The sequence below is a fragment of the Phyllobates terribilis genome, unplaced genomic scaffold, assembly GCF_046119375.1.
Source record: "Phyllobates terribilis strain yellow unplaced genomic scaffold, ASM4611937v1 Scaffold_10__3_contigs__length_209671492, whole genome shotgun sequence".
NCBI classification, from domain to species: domain Eukaryota; kingdom Metazoa; phylum Chordata; class Amphibia; order Anura; family Dendrobatidae; genus Phyllobates; species Phyllobates terribilis.
The window spans coordinates 177,700,261-177,722,691 of NW_027362770.1; the positions used below are offsets into that span (position 1 = coordinate 177,700,261).

A 22,431-nucleotide genomic window follows, 5' to 3' on the forward strand; every position below is an offset into this window, starting at 1 on the left:
TAATACAGGAGGTAACTCAGGATCAGTAATGTAATGTATGTACACAGTGACTGCACCAGCAGAATAGTGAGTGCAGCTCTGGAGTATAATACAGGATGTAACTCAGGATCAGTAATGTAATGTATGTATACAGTGACTGCACCAGCAGAATAGTGAGTGCAGCTCTGGAGTATAATACAGGATGTAACTCAGGATCAGTAATGTATGTACACAGTGACTGCACCAGTAGAATAGTGAGGGCAGCTCTGGAGTATAATACAGGATGTAACTCAGGATCAGTAATGTAATGTATGTACACAGTGACTGCACCAGCAGAATAGTGAGTGCAGCTGTGGAGTATAATACATGGTGTAACTCAGGATCAGTAATGTAATGTATGGACACAGTGACTGCACCAGCAGAATAATGAGTGCAGCTCTGGAGTATAATACAGGATGTAACTCAGGATCAGTAATGTAATGTATGGACACAGTGACTGCACCAGCAGAATAGTGAGTGCAGCTCTGGAGTATAATACAGGATGTAACTCAGGATCAGTAATGTAATGTATGTACACAGTGACTGCACCAGCAGAATAATGAGTGCAGCTCTGGAGTATAATACAGGATGTAACTCAGGATCAGTAATGTAATGTATGTACACAGTGACTGCACCAGCAGAATAGTGAGTGCAGCTCTGGAGTATAATACAGGATGTAACTCAGGATCAGTAATGTATGTACACAGTGACTGCACCAGTAGAATAGTGAGGGCAGCTCTGGAGTATAATACAGGATGTAACTCAGGATCAGTAATGTAATGTATGTACACAGTGACTGCACCAGCAGAATAGTGAGTGCAGCTGTGGAGTATAATACATGGTGTAACTCAGGATCAGTAATGTAATGTATGGACACAGTGACTGCACCAGCAGAATAATGAGTGCAGCTCTGGAGTATAATACAGGATGTAACTCAGGATCAGTAATGTAATGTATGGACACAGTGACTGCACCAGCAGAATAGTGAGTGCAGCTCTGGAGTATAATACAGGATGTAACTCAGGATCAGTAATGTAATGTATGTACACAGTGACTGCACCAGCAGAATAATGAGTGCAGCTCTGGAGTATAATACAGGATGTAACTCAGGATCAGTAATGTAATGTATGGACACAGTGACTGCACCAGCAGAATAGTGAGTGCAGCTCTGGAGTATAATACAGGATGTAACTCAGGATCAGTAATGTAATGTATGTACACAGTGACTGCACCAGCAGAATAGTGAGTGCAGCTCTGGAGTATAATACAGGATGTAACTCAGGATCAGTAATGTAATGTATGTACACAGTGACTGCACCAGCAGAATAGTGAGTGCAGCTCTGGAGTATAATACAGGATGAAACTCAGGATCAGTAATGTAATCTATGTACACAGTGACTGCACCAGCAGAATAGTGAGTGCAGCTCTGGAGTATAATACAGGATGTAACTCAGGATCAGTAATGTAATGTATGTACACAGTGACTGCACCAGCAGAATAGTGAGTGCAGCTCTGGAGTATAATACAGGATGTAACTCAGGATCAGTAATGTAATGTATGTACACAGTGACTGCACCAGCAGAATAGTGAGTGCAGCTCTGGAGTATAATACAGGATGTAACTCAGGATCAGTACAGGATCAGTAATGTAATGTATGTACACAGTGACTGCACCAGCAGAATAGTGAGTGCAGCTCTGGAGTATAATACAGGATGTAACTCAGGATCAGTAATGTAATGTATGTACACAGTGACTGCACCAGCAGAATAGTGAGTGCAGCTCTGGAGTATAATACAGGATGTAACTCAGGATCAGTAATGTAATGTATGTACACAGTGACTGCACCAGCAGAATAGAGAGTGCAGCTCTGGAGTATAATACAGGATGTAACTCAGGATCAGTACAGGATCAGTAATGTAATGTATGTACACAGTGACTGCACCAGCAGAATAATGAGTGCAGCTCTGGAGTATAATACAGGATGTAACTCAGGATCAGTAATGTAATGTATGTACACAGTGACTGCACCAGCAGAATAGTGAGTGCAGCTCTGGAGTATAATACAGGATGTAGCTCAGGATCAGTACAGGATCAGTAATGTAATGTATGTACACAGTGACTGCACCAGCAGAATAATGAGTGCAGCTCTGGAGTATAATACAGGATGTAACTCAGGATCAGTAATGTAATGTATGTACACAGTGACTGCACCAGCAGAATAATGAGTGCAGCTCTGGAGTATAATACAGGATGTAACTCAGGATCAGTAATGTAATGTATGTACACAGTGACTGCACCAGCAGAATAGTGAGTGCAGCTCTGGAGTATAATACAGGATGTAACTCAGGATCAGTAATGTAATGTATGTACACAGTGACTGCACCAGCAGAATAGTGAGTGCAGCTCTGGAGTATAATACAGGATGTAACTCAGGATCAGTACAGGATCAGTAATGTAATGTATGTACACAGTGACTGCACCAGCAGAATAATGAGTGCAGCTCTGGAGTATAATACAGGATGTAACTCAGGATCAGTAATGTAATGTATGTACACAGTGACTGCACCAGCAGAATAGTGAGTGCAGCTCTGGAGTATAATACAGGATGTAACTCAGGATCAGTACAGGATCAGTAATGTAATGTATGTACACAGTGACTGCAACAGCAGAATAATGAGTGCAGCTCTGGAGTATAATACAGGATGTAACTCAGGATCAGTAATGCAATGTATATACACAGTGACTGCACCAGCAGAATAGTGAGTGCAGCTCTGGAGTATAATACAGGTTGTAACTCAGGATCAGTAATGTAATGTATGTACACAGTGACTGCACCAGCAGAATAGTGAGTGCAGCTCTGGAGTATAATACAGGATGTAACTCAGGATCAGTAATGTAATGTATGTACACAGTGACTGCACCAGCAGAATAATGAGTGCAGCTCTGGAGTATAATACAGGATGTAACTCAGGATCAGTAATGTAATGTATGTACACAGTGACTGCACCAGCAGAATAGTGAGTGCAGCTCTGGAGTATAATACAGGAGGTAACTCAGGATCAGTAATGTAATGTATGTACACAGTGACTGCACCAGCAGAATAGTGAGTGCAGCTCTGGAGTATAATACAGGATGTAACTCAGGATCAGTAATGTAATGTATGTACACAGTGACTCCACCAGCAGAATACTGAGTGCAGCTCTGGAGTATAATACAGGAGGTAACTCAGGATCAGTACAGGATCAGTAATGTAATGTATGTACACAGTGACTGCACCAGCAGAATACTGAGTGCAGCTCTGGGGTATAATACAGGATGTAACTCAGGATCAGTAATGTAATGTATGTACACAGTGACTCCACCAGCAGAATACTGAGTGCAGCTCTGGGGTATAATACAGGATGTAACTCAGGATCAGTACAGGATCAGTAATGTAATGTATGTACACAGTGACTGCACCAGCAGAATAGTGAGTGCAGCTCTGGAGTATAATACAGGATGTAACTCAGGATCAGTAATGTAATGTATGTACACAGTGATTGCACCAGCAGAATAGTGAGTGCAGCTCTGTAGTATAATACAGGATGTAACTCAGGATCAGTAATGTAATGTATGTACACAGTGACTGCACCAGAATAGTGAGTGCAGCTCTGGGGTATAATACAGGAGGTAACTCAGGATCAGTAAAGTAATGTATGTACACAGTGACTGCACCAGCAGAATAGTGAGTGCAGCTCTGGAGTATAATACAGGATGTAACTCAGGATAAGTAATGTATATACACAGTGACTGCACCATCAGAATAGTGAGTGCAGCTCTGGAGTATAATACAGGAGGTAACTCAGGATCAGTAATGTAATGTATGTACACAGTGACTTCACCAGCAGAATAGTGAGTGCAGCTCTGGAGTATAATACAGAATGTAACTCAGGGTCAGTAATGTAATGTATGTACACAGTGACTGCACCAGCAGAAAAGTGAGTGCAGCTCTGGAGTATAATACAGGAGGTAACTCAGGATCAGTAATGTAATGTATGTACACAGTGACTTCACCAGCAGAATAGTGAGTGCAGCTCTGGAGTATGATACAGGATGTAACTCAGGATCAGTAATGTAATGTATGTACACAGTGACTGCACCAGAATAGTGAGTTCAGCTCTGGGGTATAATACAGGAGGTAACTCAGGATCAGTAATGTAATGTATGTACATAGTGACTGAACCAGCAGAATAGTGAGTGCAGCTCTGGAGTATAATACAGGAGGTAACTCAGGATCAGTAATGTAATGTATGTACACAGTGACTTCACCAGCAGAATAGTGAGTGCAGCTCTGGAGTATAATACAGGATGTAACTCAGGATCAGTAATGTAATGTATGTACACAGTGACTGCACCAGAATAGTGAGTGCAGCTCTGGGGTATAATACAGGAGGTAACTCAGGATCAGTAATGTAATGTATGTACATAGTGACTAAACCAGCAGAATAGTGAGTGCAGCTCTGGAGTATAATACAGGAGGTAACTCAGGATCAGTAATGTAATGTATGTACACAGTGACTGCACCATAATAGTGAGTGCAGCTCTGGGGTATAATACAGGAAGTAACTCAGGATCAGTAATGTAATGTATGTACGTAGTGACTGAACCAGCAGAATAGTGAGTGCAGCTCTGGAGTATAATACAGGAGGTAACTCAGGATCAGTAATGTAATGTATGTACACAGTGACTGCACCAGCAGAATAGTGAGTGCAGCTCTGGAGTATAATACAGGATGTAACTCAGGATCAGTAATGTAATGTATGTACACAGTGACTGCACCAGCAGAATAGTGAGTGCAGCTCTGGAGTATATTACAGGAGGTAACTCAGGATCAGTAATGTAATGTATGTACACAATGACTGCACCAGCAGAATAGTGAGTGCAGCTCTGGAGTATAATACAGGATGCAACTCAGGATCAGTAATGTAATGTATGTACACAGTGACTGCACCAGCAGAATAGTGAGTGCAGCTCTGGGGTATAATACAGGATGTAACTCAGGATAAGTAATGTATGTACACAGTGACTGCACCATCAGAATAGTGAGTGCAGCTCTGGAGTATAATACAGGAGGTAACTCAGGATCAGTAATGTAATGTATGTACACAGTGACTTCACCAGCAGAATAGTGAGTGCAGCTCTGGAGTATAATACAGGATGTAACTCAGGATCAGTAATGTAATGTATGTACACAGTGACTGCACCAGAATAGTGAGTGCAGCTCTGGGGTATAATACAGGAGGTAACTCAGGATCAGTAATGTAATGTATGTACATAGTGACTGAACCAGCAGAATAGTGAGTGCAGCTCTGGAGTATAATACAGGAGGTAACTCAGGATCAGTAATGTAATGTATGTACACAGTGACTGCACCAGCAGAATAGTGAGTGCAGCTCCGGGGTATAATACAGGATGTAACTCAGGATCAGTAATGTAATGTATGTACACAATGACTGCACCAGCAGAATAGTGAGTGCAGCTCTGGGGTATAATACAGGATGTAACTCAGGATCAGTAATGTAATGTATGTACACAGTGACTGCACCAGCAGAATAGTGAGTGCAGCTCTGGAGTATAATACAGGATGTAACTCAGGATCAGTAATGTAATGTATGTACACAGTGACTGCACCAGCATAATAGTGAGTGCAGCTCTGGGGTATAATACAGGAGGTAACTCATGATCAGTAATGTAATGTATGTACACAGTGACTGCACCAGCAGAATAGTGAGTGCAGCTCTGGAGTATAATACAGGAGGTAACTCAGGATCAGTAATGTAATGTATGTACACAGAGACTGCACCAGCAGAATAGTGAGTGCAGCTCTGGAGTATAATACAGGATGTAACTCAGGATCAGTAATGTAATGTATGTACACAGTGACTGCACCAGAATAGTGAGTGCAGCTCTGGGGTATAATACAGGATGTAACTCAGGATCAGTAATGTAATGTATGTACACAGTGACTGCACCAGCAGAATAGTGAGTGGAGCTCTGGGGTATAATACAGGATGTAACTCAGGATCAGTAATGTAATGTATGTACACAGTGACTGAACCAGCAGAATAGTGAGTGCAGCTCTGGAGTATAATACAGGAGGTAACTCAGAATCAGTAATGTAATGTATGTACACAGTGACAGCACCAGCAGAATAGTGAGTGCAGCTCTGGAGTATAATACAGGATGTAACTCAGGATCAGTAATGTAATGTATGTACACAGTGACTGAACCAGCAGAATAGTGAGTGCAGCTCTGGAGTATAATACAGGATGTAACTCAGGATCAGTAATGTAATGTATGTACACAGTGACTGAACCAGCAGAATAGTGAGTGCTGCTCTGGAGTATAATACAGGAGGTAACTCAGGATCAGTAATGTAATGTATGTACACAGTGACTGCACCAGCAGAATAGTGAGTGCAGCTCTGGAGTATAATACTGGATGTAACTCAGGATCAGTAATGTAATGTATGTACACAGTGACTGCACCAGCTGAATAGTGAGTGCAGCTCTGGAGTATAATACAGGATGTAACTCAGGATCAGTACAGGATCAGTAATGTAATGTATGTACACAGTGACTGCACCAGCAGAATAGTGAGTGCAGCTCTGGAGTATAATACAGGATGTAACTCAGGATCAGTACAGGATCAGTAATGTAATGTATGTACACAGTGACTGCACCAGCTGAATAGTGAGTGCAGCTCTGGAGTATAATACAGGATGTAACTCAGGATCAGTACAGGATCAGTAATGTAATGTATGTACACAGTGACTGCACCAGCAGAATAGTGAGTGCAGCTCTGGAGTATAATACAGGATCAGTAATGTATGTACAGTGACTTTGCTTCTGTGTGGATAAATCCTGTGCTGTGGACGGCGGGGATCCTTAGTGGGTGAGTGCTGTTCCTTGTAGACACAGGCGAGGTGCTCGGCTACTCATGGGGTCAGGCAGATTACTGCGGAGCAGCTTCTCCGGGGAGTATCAGGTCTGTATCCGGGGATTATCTCTGCGGCTGGTGGGTAGAGTCGGAGATTACCAGGCATGGAGCCGGTGAGAGCCGGGGATGATACCTGTGTGTAAGAGGCTCAGGAGCCGGGGCCCGGGACGGTGTCTCCTTCTGACGTCCAGTCGGTCCCGTCCTGAGAACCTTCCGCTCTTCCCTAACACTCGCCGCCCCTCAGCCTATTAGTCTCATTTGCATAAGCAAATTAGGCTGCATTGTTCTTGTGCAACATTGAATTTATCCTAATTAGAGCGGGGACGTGCGGTGTCCCTAATTATTATCAGTGGGTTGGGCGCTCAGTTGCTCCTTTAATCCATCACGGGGACATTAACCTTTTGCAGTGATACCTGCTATGGAGAAGTGAAGCAAGGGCTTGTGGGAGACTTTGGGACTCATTTCGGGAAAGTTAGTGAAGGAAAAATGGAGAATTGGAGCCGGGAAGCCAATGAGATTATAACGACTGCAGAATCTATGGGAATCAGTTTATTTCCACAAGAGGGCGCTAGTGGAAGTAATCAATAGCCAACTACTGCTGGGCACCAGAGAGTCACTGTCACTACTGCTGGGCACCAGAGAGTCACTGTAACTACTGCTGGGCACCAGAGAGTCACTGTAACTACTGCTGGGCACCAGAGAGTCACTGTAACTACTGTGGGGGCACCAGAGAGTCACTGTAACTACTGTGGAGGCACCCGAGAATCAGTGTAACTACTGCTGGGCACCAGAGAGTCACTGTAACTACTGCTGGGCACCAGAGAGTCACTGTAACTACTGCTGGGCACCGGAGAGTCACTGTAACTACTGCTGGGCACCATAGAGTCACTGTAACTACTGCTGGGCACCAGAGAGTCACTGTAACTACTGCTGGGCACCATAGAGTCACTGTAACTACTGCTGGGCACCAGAGAGTCACTGTAACTACTGCTGGGCACCAGAGAGTCACTGTAACTACTGCTGGGCACCATAGAGTCACTGTAACTACTGCTGGGCACCAGAGAGTCACTGTAACTACTGCTGGGCACAAGAGAGTCACTGTAACTACTGCTGGGCACCAGAGAGTCACTGTAATTACTGCTGGGCACCAGAGAGTCACTGTAACTACTGCTGGGCACCAGAGAGTCACTGTAACTACTGTGGGGGCACCAGAGAGTCACTGTAACTACTGCTGGGCACCAGAGAGTCACTGTAACTACTGTGGGGGCACCAGAGAGTCACTGTAACTACTGTGGGGGCACCAGAGAGTCACTGTAACTACTGCTGGGCACCAGAGAGTCACTGTAACTACTGCTGGGCACCAGAGAGTCACTGTAACTACTGCTGGGCACCAGAGAGTCACTGTAACTACTGTGGGGGCACCAGAGAGTCACTGTAACTACTGCTGGGCACCGGAGAGTCACTGTAACTACTGCTGGGCACCGGAGAGTCACTGTAACTACTGCTGGGCACCATAGAGTCACTGTAACTACTGCTGGGCACCATAGAGTCACTGTAACTACTGCTGGGCACCATAGAGTCACTGTAACTACTGCTGGGCACCAGAGAGTCACTGTAACTACTGCTGGGCACCAGAGAGTCACTGTAACTACTGCTGCGCACCAGAGAGTCACTGTAACTACTGTGGGGGCACCAGAGAGTCACTGTAACTACTGCTGGGCACCAGAGAGTCACTGTAACTACTGCTGGGCACCAGAGAGTCACTGTAACTACTGTGGGGGCACCAGAGAGTCACTGTAACTACTGTGGGGGCACCAGAGAGTCACTGTAACTACTGCTGGGCACCAGAGAGTCACTGTAACTACTGCTGGGCACCAGAGAGTCACTGTAACTACTGCTGGGCACCAGAGAGTCACTGTAACTACTGCTGGGCACCAGAGAGTCACTGTAACTACTGTGGGGGCACCAGAGAGCCACTGTAACTACTGTGGAGGCACCCGAGAATCAGTGTAACTACTGCTGGGCACCAGAGAGTCACTGTAACTACTGCTGGGCACCAGAGAGTCATTGTAACTACTGCTGGGCACCGGAGAGTCACTGTAACTACTGCTGGGCACCATAGAGTCACTGTAACTACTGCTGGGCACCAGAGAGTCACTGTAACTACTGCTGGGCACCAGAGAGTCACTGTAACTACTGCTGGGCACAAGAGAGTCACTGTAACTACTGCTGGGCACCAGAAAGTCACTTTAACTACTGCTGGGCACCAGAGAGTCACTGTAACTACTGCTGGGCACCAGAGAGTCACTGTAACTACTGTGGGGGCACCAGAGAGTCACTGTAACTACTGCTGGGCACCAGAGAGTCACTGTAACTACTGCTGGGCACCAGAGAGTCACTGTAACTACTGTGGGGGCACCAGAGAGTCACTGTAACTACTGTGGGGGCACCAGAGAGTCACTGTAACTACTGTTGGGCACCAGAGAGTCACTGTAACTACTGCTGGGCACCAGAGAGTCACTGTAACTACTGCTGGGCACCAGAGAGTCACTGTAACTACTGCTGGGCACCAGAGAGTCACTGTAACTACTGTGGGGGCACCAGAGAGCCACTGTAACTACTGTGGAGGCACCCGAGAATCAGTGTAACTACTGCTGGGCACCAGAGAGTCACTGTAACTACTGCTGGGCACCAGAGAGTCATTGTAACTACTGCTGGGCACCGGAGAGTCACTGTAACTACTGCTGGGCACCATAGAGTCACTGTAACTACTGCTGGGCACCAGAGAGTCACTGTAACTACTGCTGGGCACCAGAGAGTCACTGTAACTACTGCTGGGCACAAGAGAGTCACTGTAACTACTGCTGGGCACCAGAGAGTCACTGTAACTACTGCTGGGCACCAGAGAGTCACTGTAACTACTGTGGGGGCACCAGAGAGTCACTGTAACTACTGCTGGGCACCAGAGAGTCACTGTAACTACTGTGGGGGCACCAGAGAGTCACTGTAACTACTGTGGGGGCACCAGAGAGTCACTGTAACTACTGCTGGGCACCAGAGAGTCACTCTAACTACTGCTGGGCACCAGAGAGTCACTGTAACTACTGCTGGGCACCAGAGAGTCACTGTAACTACTGTGGGGGCACCAGAGAGTCACTGTAACTACTGCTGGGCACCGGAGAGTCACTGTAACTACTGCTGGGCACCGGAGAGTCACTGTAACTACTGCTGGGCACCATAGAGTCACTGTAACTACTGCTGGGCACCATAGAGTCACTGTAACTACTGCTGGGCACCAGAGAGTCACTGTAACTACTGCTGGGCACCAGAGAGTCACTGTAACTACTGCTGGGCACCAGAGAGTCACTGTAACTACTGCTGGGCACCAGAGAGTCACTGTAACTACTGCTGCGCACCAGAGAGTCACTGTAACTACTGTGGGGGCACCAGAGAGTCACTGTAACTACTGCTGGGCACCAGAGAGTCACTGTAACTACTGCTGGGCACCAGAGAGTCACTGTAACTACTGTGGGGGCACCAGAGAGTCACTGTAACTACTGTGGGGGCACCAGAGAGTCACTGTAACTACTGCTGGGCACCAGAGAGTCACTGTAACTACTGCTGGGCACCAGAGAGTCACTGTAACTACTGCTGGGCACCAGAGAGTCACTGTAAGTACTGCTGGGCACCATAGAGTCACTGTAACTACTGCTGGGCACCAGAGAGTCACTGTAACTACTGTGGGGGCACCAGAGAGTCACTGTAACTACTGCTGGGCACCAGAGATTCACTGTAACTACTGCTGGGCACCAGAGAGTCACTGTAACTACTGCTGGGCACCAGAGATTCACTGTAACTACTGCTGGGCACCAGAGAGTCACTGTAACTACTGCTGGGCACCAGAGAGTCACTGTAACTACTGTGGGGGCACCCGAGAATCAGTGTAACTACTGTGGAGGCACCCGAGAATCAGTGTAACTACTGCTGGGCACCCGAGAATCAGTGTAACTACTGCTGGGCACCAGAGATTCACTGTGACTACTGTGGGGGCACCCGAGAATCAGTGTAACTACTGTGGGGCACCCGAGAATCAGTGTAACTACTGTGGGGGCACCAGAGAGTCAGTGTAACTACTGCTGGGCACCGGAGAGTCAGAGTAACTACTGTGGGGGCACCCGAGAATCAGTGTAACTACTGTGGGGGCACCCGAGAATCAGTGTAACTACTGGGGGGGCACCAGAGAGTCAGTGTAACTACTGCTGGGCACCGGAGAGTCAGAGTAACTACTGTGGGGGCACCAGAGAGTCACTGTAACTACTGTGGGGGCACCAGAGAGTCACTGTAACTACTGTGGGGGCACCAGAGAGTCACTGTAACTACTGTGGGGGCACCCGAGAGTCAGTGTAACTACTGTGGAGGCACCCGAGAGTCAGTGTAACTACTGTGGAGGCACCCGAGAGTCAGTGTAACTGCTGTGGAGGCACCGAAGAGTCAGTGTAACTGCTGTGGAGGCACCGAAGAGTCAGTGTAACTACTGTGGAGGCACCCGAGAGTCAGTGTAACTACTGTGGAGGCACCCGAGAGTCAGTGTAAATACTGTTAGGGTACTGTAGGCCCTGAGGGGTCACTATGTGGCTGTGTAACTACTGTCAGAGCACTGTAGGTACTGAGTGGTCACTATGTGGCTGTGTATCTGCTCTCAAGGCACTGTAGGTACTGAGGGGTCACTATGTGGCTGTGTAACTACTGTCAGGGCACTGTAGGTACTGAGGGTCACTATGTGGCTGTGTTACTACTCTGTGGCACTACACCCATCCCAGTGCCACTGTCTGCACGCAGGCTGAGTTTTTGTTATATTCAGTGCTGCCCTCTAGTGGACGTTCCCCATATACCGGCTGGAAGGCTGAACTTTAGTTGCTGGAGCTCCACTTGACAGATTGAATATGACACATAAACAGACATCTCTGCTAAATATACAATTAAACATTACAGTCACCAAAGAAGATCATCTTTACGACTTTCCTAACGACAGGTTGTAAAATACGAGTGCCCCTTAGAAGATCCGGCTGTAAACAATGGCGCCTCTTGCAGTGAAAGGGTTCAGTGCCGCTGGCATGCAGTCACAGAGTTTAGGGCATGGTTGTGACGAGCTCTCTTACCAGCGCTGCATACACGTTGGCTCGTCTTCTTCGCGGCCTCCTTTAGCAATTAATGCACTTGGAACACAAATCATTTGCTGGGATTTTCTCCGTGCCGCGGTATTATCCAGAAGGGAGCTCTGCTAACATGGATCCCGAAGCCCCCCATGACAAGCGACACCTTGTCGTAACCTGTTCCGCATTAATATGTTACCCCTTTGCCAGTCTTCAGACTCTCATCCTTTGGCACTAGGCACAAAGCAATTAAGCTTTTGCTTGGGGTTAAGAATCTTTGCCAAGAATATTGCAATATTTCTTTTTTCTGTATTAATCCATCATTGTGTAGTTCATAGTCTGCATGCCATGGAGGGAGACAAGAGCTCTCTAGGTGCCGACAGGAGTAGGAGACTTGATTAAGTTGGTAGTTATTTAATAGATGGACTTATCTAAGGAGTCCTTCCCCTAGATATCACCAGCTAGGAGTGAGACTCCTCTGAGGATTATCCCAACCTCATCTTAGAGCACATGTGTCAAACTCTGGCCGCAGAGTGAGTATATGTGGCCCGCGACACCATCATTCCCCCCCATCTGCATCTGACATCTCGGCACAGCTGGCGCGACAAAGTCATTACAACGCGTCCACTGTACCGAGCTGTGCAAAGGATCTGAAGACACCATGAAGAGACCGGAGCAGCGGGGGAACAGGCAGAGGTGAGTATTTGTTTATTTTTTTAATGTGGGGGCTGTTATACTGTATGGAGGACTATGTGAGGCCATTATTCTGTATGGAGGACTATGTGAGGCCATTATACTGTATGGAGGACTATGTGGGGCCCATTATACTGTATGAAGGACTATGTGTGGCCATTATACTGTATGGAGGACTATGTGAGGCCATTATACTGTATGGAGGACTATGTGGGGCCCATTATACTATATGGAGGACTATGTGGGGCTATTATTCTGTATGGAGCACTATGTGGGGTCATTATACTCTATGGAGAACTATGTGGGGCCATTATAGTGTATGGAGGGCTATGTGGTGCCCAATATACTGTATGGAGGACTATTTGGGGCCATTATACTGTATAGAGGACTATGTGGCATCATTATACTGTATGGAGGACTATGTGGGGCCATTATAGTGTATGGAGGACTATGTGGGGGCATTATATTATATGGAGGACTATGTGGGGCCATTATTCTGTATGAAGGACTATGTGGGGCCATTTTTCTGTATGGAGGACTATTTGGGGCCATTATACTGCGTGGAGGACTATGTGGGGCCATTATACTATATGGAGGACTATGTGAGGCAATTATACTGTATGGAGCACTATGTGAGGCCATTATACTGTATGGAGCACTATGTGAGGCCATCTACTGTATGGAGGACTATGTGGGGCCATTATACTGTATGGAGCACTATGTGGGCCCATTATACTGTATGGAGGACTATATGGGGCCCATTATACTGTATGGAGGACTATGTGGGCCCATTATACTTTATGGAGTACTATGTGAGGCCATTATACTGTATGGAGGACTATGTGGGGCCAATTATACTGTATGGAGGACTATGTGGGGCCCATTATACTGTATGGAGGACTATATGGGGCCCATTATACTGTATGGAGGACTATGTGGGCCCATTATACTTTATGGAGTACTATGTGAGGCCATTATACTGTATGGAGGACTATGTGGGGCCCATTATACTGCATGGAGGACTATGTGAGGTCATTATACTGTATGGAGGACTATGTAGGGCCATTATACTGTATGGATGACTATGTGGGCCCATTATACTGTATGGAGGACTATGTGGGCCCATTATACTGTATGAAGGACTATGTGAGGTCAGTATACTGTATGGAGCACTCTGTGGGGCCATTATACTGTATGGAGGACTATGTGGGGCTATTATACTGTATGGACGACTATGTGGGCCCATTATACTGTATGGAGAACTATGTGGGGTCCATTATACTGTATGGAGGACTATGTGGGGCCATTATACTGTATGGAGGACTATGTGGTGCCATTATACTGTATGGAGGACTATGTGGGGCCCATTATACTGTATGGAGGACTATGTGGGCCCATTATACTGTATGGAGCACTCTGTGGGGCCATTATACTGTATGCAGGACTATGTGGGGCCATTATATTGTATGGAGGACTATGTGGGGTCTATTATACTGTATGGAGGACTATGTGGGGCCCATTATACTGTATGGAGGACTATGTGGGGCCCATTATACTGTATGGAGGACTGTGTGGGGGGCATTATACTGTATGGAGGACTATGTGGGACCATTATACTGTATGGAGGACTATGTGGGGCCCATTTTTCTGTATGGAGGACTATGTGGGGCCATTATACTGTATGGAGGGCTATGTGGGGTCATTATTTTGTATGGAGGACCATGTGGGGCGATTATACTGTAAGGAGGACTATGTGAGGCCCATTATACTGTATGGAGGACAATGTGGGGCCATTATACTGTATGGAGCACTATGTGGGGCCAGTAGAGAATATGTTGTGCAGGTACCAGCACCAGAAGGTATTTTCACCGTACATTAGACAATATGTTGTGCAGGTGCCAGCACCAGAAGGTATTTGCATCGTACAGTAGAGGCAAGGCTTGAACTCACCTACGTCTTCAGGCATACATGGGTTTGGGTTATTCAGGTTTGCCCCCTGCTTGTAATGAAAATCTGAATAATCACACCAAACGCTACGCTGAGGTCCAACACGGCCATTTAATCAAGCCTATAGGCCTGTCTCGCCTTTATCATACGCTCAGTATACGATGTTCGTAGAATCAAATTAGAAAGCTCTTTAGAAAATGGAAAAAAAATGCCCAAACTAACTGGCTATGAGTCACCCGATCCCACGTCAGCCAGTTCATTGCCACCTGCTGCCAACAAGTCCTGATGACAGCTTGTGATGATACCACAGATCTGCAGCATGTAGTGAACCTCCCAGAGGATAAAATATCCATATAGCCGGAACCCAACACAAAAATGACCGTAAACCTACTTATTGAGTTATTCTCCCTCTCCCTGGCGGCAGGCGGTTCGGTCTTTTCTGCGGCGGCCGCTGTCGAGGGGATAATATGATAATGTTTCGCTTGATGTGACTGTAATATGTATTTATGATGCTGCTACTTGTGTAGAAACCTTCCCTTGATCTTGATTATTTACTCCCGGCTCCTGGATGATTGTCTCAGGCTCAGGAATCTCACACTGAACGCACATATTAGATGAAGACGACCGGGTTATTTACTAAGTCAGAAAACTATAGTATTTCTGTGGATAAGGTTAGCCTGGAACCATGCGGATACCTGCACCCCAGCCTAAAGCCACTAACATCTCCGAAACATCAAACACGGGGGTCATCACCATCAGGTGGTGGAGGATACGGGCACCGTCACTATCAGGTGTTGGAGGATATGGGCACCATCACCATCAGGTGGTGGAGGAAACGGGGGCCGTCACTATCAGGTGGTGGAGGACACGGGGGCTGTTACTACAGGTGGTGAAGATTACGGGCACCGTCACTCTCAGGTGGTGGAGGACACGGGGGTCATCACTGTCAGGTGGTGGAGGATACGGGTACCGTCACTCTAAGTTTGTGGAGGACACGGGGGCCGTTACTACAGGTGGTGGAGGATATGGGCACATCACTCTAAGGTGGTAAAGGATACGGGCACCGTCATTATCAGGTGGTGGAAGACACGGCATCGTCACTCACAGGTGGTGGAGGATACGGGCACCATCATGATCAGGCGGTGGAGGATACGGAGTCCGTCACTCACAGGTGGAGGAGGACATGGGCACCATCACTATCAGGTGGTGGAGGACACGGGGGGCCGTCACTCTCAGGTGTTGGAGGACAGGGGGGCTGTCACTCTTAGGTGGTGGAGGACGGGGCCGTCACTATCAGGTGGTGGAGGACATGAGGGCCATAACTATAAGGTGGTGGAGGAAATGGGGGCGGTCACTATCAGGTGGTGGAGGACATGAGGGCCGTCACTTTCAGGTGGTGGAGGACATGGGGACCGTCATTTTCAGGTGGTTGAGGACATGGGGGCCACCACTATCAGGTGGTGGAGGACAAGGGCACTGTCACATCACATCCATCTCCTAAGGTTGAGTGTCTTTATCTTGTCGTTTCAGTCGGAGGTCTCCTGGATCCCTAACAAGCATTACTCAGGAATATACGGGCTGATGAAGCTGGTGCTCACCAAGACTCTGCCGGCCAGCCTGGAGCGGGTCATCGTCCTGGACACCGATATCACCTTTGCCACAGACATTGCCGAGCTGTGGGCCGTATTCCACAAGTTCAAAGGTCAGATGCTAAATTTTTGTGTTCAATTCCATAGACTTAATATTATCTATCTATCTATCCCTCTATCTGTCTATCTATCTATCTATCTATCTATTTATCTGTTATTTATCTCTATTATTTATCTATCTTCTCATGGGGCACACACTGGCTGCACAATCTACCATTTAAGGGTTAACGGCCTCTTCCGTCCAGAGCACATGTTGGACACAGAATTCTTCCTTGTTTCTTCTCTTCTCCCTTTGTACCGATGATATGGTGTAAAGGTCGGCACCTGGGGTGATTAGTGTTACAGCCTCTCCTCCTGGCAGGTAAAGGGCAGCGCTGACACTTCCTAATGAGACATGAAAACCATGATTCAGTGCCAGAAGCTGGAAGTTCTCAGATCACAACTTCTCCTGTCTGCTCCCCGGACCGCCCGCTGCCACCAGAACTAGGAAGAGTTCTCACAGAAGTTTCTGTAGCCGGCATTCCTGAACCATTTGCCTAGCTTATCAAAAAAGAATAATCTTGAGTAGAATTCTTATTCTAACATTTTATCTGTTTCTGAGAAAGCTGAGTGCCAACAATACTGCCATATTATATGTCCCAGAGGTGATAAAAAGATAGAAATCTTCAAATTTCATGATGCCTTGCACAGTCAAGGCACCCAGTGGCAGAGGCAGAAAAAAAAACAAACAAACATCTTTGAACCTCCACCATATTTGACTGTAGGTACTGTGTTATTTTCTTTGTAGGCCTCATTCCATTTTCGGTAATCAGTAGAATGATGTGCTTTACCAAAAAGCTCTATCTTGGTCTCGTCTGTCCACAAGACTCTTTCCCAGAAGGATTTAGGCTGACTCATGTACATTTTGGCAAACTGCATTCTAGCTTTTATATGTCTTTGTATCAGCAGTGAGGTCCTCCTGGGTCTCCTGCCATAGCGTTTCATTTCATTCAAAGGTGGATAGATATTTCACGCTTACATTGATGCACCCTGAGCCTGCAGGACAGCTTGAATTTCTTTGGAACTTGATTGGGACTGCTTATCCACCATCCGGATTGTCCTGTGTTACAATGTTTCATCAGTTTTTCTCTCCTGTCCACGTCCAGAGAGATTAGCTACAGTGCCGGTGGTTGTAAACCTCTTCATTATGTTGCACAACGTGGACAAAGTAACATCAAGATATCTTAAGATGGACTTGTAACCTTGAGACTGTTGATATTGTTCAACAATTTTGGTTCTCAAGTCCTCAGACAGTTCTCTTCTCCTCTTTCTGTTCTCCATGCTTAGTGTGGCACACACAGACACACAATGCAAAGACTGAGTCAACTTCTCCATTTTTTATCTGGTTTCAGGTGTGATTTTCATATTACCCACACCTATTACTTGCCACAGGTGAGTTTAAACGAGCATCAGATGCTTGAAACCAAGTTGTGTACCCACAGTTTTGGAAAGGTGCCAACAATTTTGTCTGGCCCATTTTTGGGGATAGGTAGATATAGACAGAATGATAGATTAATGGATAAGATAGATAGACGATCAATTCCAGATATTCTCCCCCAGGCCGGTTATTCTGTGCCAGGATAATGAGTCTCTGGTGGTCAGTGATGTCTCCGCCGCTCTCTATATAATGGTGGACCAGCGGCCGCTGTGTATTGATAGGAGGTAACGGAGCGGGTCGCACCTGTTCACATTTCTTCTGCTTATTCAGCGGCTGCTAACAACGCGCTGCTACATCAGACATATCAGGAAAGGTCAGCACTCAGCAGTGTTTCGGGTGCTAGTTAATTGACTGCCATTGTAAGGGATTGGCCGGTTGCCAGAGCGGAGCATGAATTATGCATATGCTGGCACCTTGCATGGTGTGAATAGTGTGAACAGACCCTGAGAGACTGTCTGCAGCCATCACCTCTGAATACATTGTGCCGTGACATCCTCATGATCGCAAGAAAGGGTCGCACATTTCGGTTATGTCTCACCTGGTGAGGTGTATGCTCCCAGCCCTTGGGCCAGATGAGCAGTAGTTATGCAGCACCTAACAGATGGCACCGGTGTAGCAGGTTGGTCCAATTGGATTAATGGAGTTCGATGTCGCAGAACAGCTATTGGCGTAGCAGAGTATTAATTCAAAAAGGAGCAGAGTAGTTTTTTGAGGGTGAGGAAGTGGAACGGCAGAGCTGACTAGCACCGGAGGTTCAGAGGTAGAACTGGCCCAGCAGTACAGCAGATATAACTCAACAATATAGCAGTGCTGACTTTGAAACAGAGTCCAAAATAGAGCTGGTAAAGTGACTCATTGATGCAGCAGAGTTAGGTTTGGCACAGAGTCCAATGCAAAGCTTGTACAGGAAAAAGTTAGGGCAAAACACTGATGTAGCTGAGCTACAAGACAGTATCAAAAGTAGCTGAGCTAGATGTGTCACAGAGTTAAAATGCAAAGCTGCACATTGATATAGCAGCATTACCCATTGAAGTAGAAGAGCTGGGTTTGTTACAGAGTGAAAATGAGGAGCTCCACAGCGATACATCAGAGTTACATATAGAGGTATCAGAAGTAGCAGAGCTGGGTTTGTCACAGAGTCAAAATGCGAAGCTGCACAGTGATAAAGCAGAGTTACCCATCGAAGTAGCAGAAGTAGCCGAGCTGGGTTTGTCGCAGAATGAAAATGAGGAGCTGCACAGTGATACATCAGAGTTACATATTGAGTTATGAGAAGTAGCAGAGCTGGGTTTGTCACAGAGTTAAAATGCAAAGCTGCACAGTGATACATCAGAGTTACATATTGTACAGGAAAAAGTTAGGGCTAAACACTGATGCAGCTGAGCTCCAGGACAATATCAGAAGTAGCAGAGCTGGATGTGTCACAGAGTTAAAATGCAAAGCATCACATTGATATAAGCAGCTTTACCCATCGAAGTAGCAGAGCTGGGTTTTGTGACAGAGTGAAAATGAGCTGCACAGCAATACATCAGAGTTACATATTAAGGTTTCAGAAGTAGCAGTGCTGGGTTTGTCACAGAGGTAAAATGCTAAGCTGCACAGTGATACATCAGAGTTACCCATCAAAGTATCAATAGTAGCAGAGCTGGTTTTGTCACATAGTAAAAATGAGGAACTGCACAGCGATATATCAGTTACCCATCAAAATATCAGAAGGAGCAGAGCTGGATTTGTCACAGAGTCAAATTGAGGAGCTGTACTGCATTATAGCAGAGTTATCCATCGAAGTATGAGAAGTAGCAGAGCTGTTTTTGTTGCAGAGTGAAAATGAGGAGTTACAGAGCAATACATCAAAGTTACCCATCGAAGCATCAGAAGTAGCAGAGCTGGGTTTGTCACAGAGTGAAAATGAATAGCTGCACAACGATATAGCAGAGTTACCTATCAGAAGTAGCAGTGCTGGGTTTGTCAGCGGCGTGGACACTAACTGCTTGAATACTCATTGATCACATTGGAGGGCACAGACGAAACATCTATTAATTGGTGGTTTCATTGCTAAATTCAAGACCCAATTACAGAAACTACAAGGAGACCCCTGACCGGATGAGACGTGCCCAACAACACGTGAGCCTGGCGTGATTGCTTCTTCCATCTTCATTCCGCTCTTCCCGAATCTTCTAAATCATTTCATTTCCTATCTCCCGTCCTTCACAGAGAGTCCCCCGACCACATCCTCGTCCTATCTGTGCCGCCTCCGCTTCAACGCTGCTCGCGGAATTAGAAATCAGCCGGAGATGGATGTGACCGGATTTACAATTCATTGCGTCCTGCTCCTTCTGTAAACGTCTATGATGACTCCACCAGTCACGTGGACACGCCGGACGGAGGGGCGCACGGGAGCAGATCCGTCGCACCATCCTTTACTCCAGTATCCAATAATCCAGAAAGTCTTTAAGGGATCCTCTCTTCTCAGGATCCTCCGCACATCTGACTTCTGTGACAGGGAATGGACGTCGCGGGGACTAACATGACGAGCGGCAGAGTCTTGTGTTCGGACAATATTATTCCAGCCGGAGCTTCCATCGATCACGGTTTCACTCTCGATTTGTCACTCCGCACAGTCCATCCATCCGTCATCCTATCAGCATCACCTCCACACCTCGCCTGCCGCCGGCGGCCATCTATCATCCGCAGATGACGAGAGCGACGCTGCGAGACTCCTGTGGTGGAGGCCAACCCTCCGATCTACCCGTCATATCTGCACCTCCCGAAGTGATCGTAATATGTACCAGATCTATATAATAGATATGTTCAGGGAAACTCCGATAATCCAGAATGGCGGGCGCTCGCTCATTAGGCTATGGAGTCACCAATACTAGTCGCAGACTTTGCCGCCATTGCTCTAAAAGCTAATGATCCAGAACAAAACAAGAAATCGCCCACAGCTGTTAATCTAGAATATCAGATTGTAATGAGTGGGCTGACATGTGGACGTTCTGACCTCAGGGCAGGAGTATAGGGATGACGGAGGGAAGTGTCTGAGTCTACTAAGTCTCACTCCCCTTTTTCTTCCTCTTTTCCTCCATTCCTCTCTTCCATCCTTCCTCACTCTTCTTTTCTTCCTTCCTTTCATCCCTCCTTCCTCCCACTCTTCCTTCCGTCCTCCCTCTCATCCTTCCTTCCTTTCTTTCTCTCTTCATCCTTTTCTCCCTTCCTCTCTCCCTTCCTCCCTCCCTTGCTTCCTTTCTCCCTTCCTTCCTCCCTTGTTTTCTCTGTTCCTCCCTTCATTCCTCTCTTCCTTTCCCTCCTTCCTCTCTTCCTTCTTCCTGCCCTTTCTTCCTCCCTTCCTTCCTCTCTTCCTTATTCCCTTCTTTCCTTACTGCCTTCTTCCTCCCTTCTTTCCTTCCTTCCTTTCTTCCTCCTCCCTTTCCTTCCTTTTCTTCCTGCCTTCCATCCTCCCTCCCTTCCTTCTTTCCTTCCGTCCTCCCTTCCTTCCTTCCTTCCTTCCATCCTTCCTTCCATCCTTCCTTCCTTCCATCCTCCCTTCCCACCTCCCTTCCCACCATCTTCCCTACCTTCCATCTTCCCTTCCTTCCATCTTCCCTTCCTTCCATCTTCCCTTCCTTCCATCCTCCCTTCCTTCCATCCTCCCTTCCTTCCATCTTCCCTTCCTTCCATCTTCCCTTCCTTCCATCTTCCCTTCCTTCCATCTTCCCTTCCTTCCATCTTCCCTTCCTTCCATCTTCCCTTCCTTCCATCTTCCCTTTCTTCCATCTTCCCTTTCTTCCATCCTCCCTTCCTTCCTTCCTCCCTTCCTCCCTCCCTTCCTTCCTCCCTTTCCTCCTGCTCTTTGCCATAGTGCCCACCCGGCCCCGCAGTCTGCTCCATCTGCACAGCCTTTCCTGAGTTGCTCACAGCCAGGGCTTCATGTAATTTAATTGTTCTGTTCGAGGTGGCGGCGCTATATAAAGTCGTTTGCTGCATTTTTATTTACATTCTCCTACAGAACAATTTCCCTCCGGGGATATTAAATGTAGGCTCTTATTTAAGGGAGGAATTTCACGTGTGCGGCGGCGGCGGTGGCGTACAGGACTCATATCATGCATGAGCACAGCTGCTCCTATGTTCTCCATACATATGTCTTGCCAAGGGGTGAACGCTGGGAACAAAAATGTATAAAAATGTAATGCAGTTCCTTAAAGAGGTCATTCAGGATGGGGAAACAGTGCCACTCCTGTCTATAGGTGTTATCTGGTATTGCAGCTCCTGGAGCTTATTCTGAAAAAAGTCAGTTTATTTCCTATATTTAAAGGGAACCTGTCAGGTCATATCTGAACCCTAATCCTGCACCATGCCAGTCAAATCTCAAAAATCACTTTAATAAAGTGCTTGCTGTATTGATAAAGCATGAGATAGTAATGAAGACGACAGCGCATGTGCAGTACAACGAAGCTGCGCACCACGTACCTTTCTGCATTGCGAAAGCACAAAATAATAGTGAAGACAACAGCACATG

At 46.7% G+C, this 22,431-nt stretch overlaps 1 protein-coding gene across 1 annotated transcript in view; it reads left to right on the forward strand.

Moving 5' to 3' along the window:
* LARGE1 (LARGE xylosyl- and glucuronyltransferase 1) overlaps positions 1-22,431 on the forward strand; it is a 521,095-nt gene that overhangs the window by 332,355 nt on the left and 166,309 nt on the right. The window contains exon 6 of the mRNA XM_073650219.1: positions 16,320-16,491. Coding sequence (XP_073506320.1) covers positions 16,320-16,491 — 172 coding nt within the window. The remainder of the gene's footprint in view (positions 1-16,319; positions 16,492-22,431) is intronic.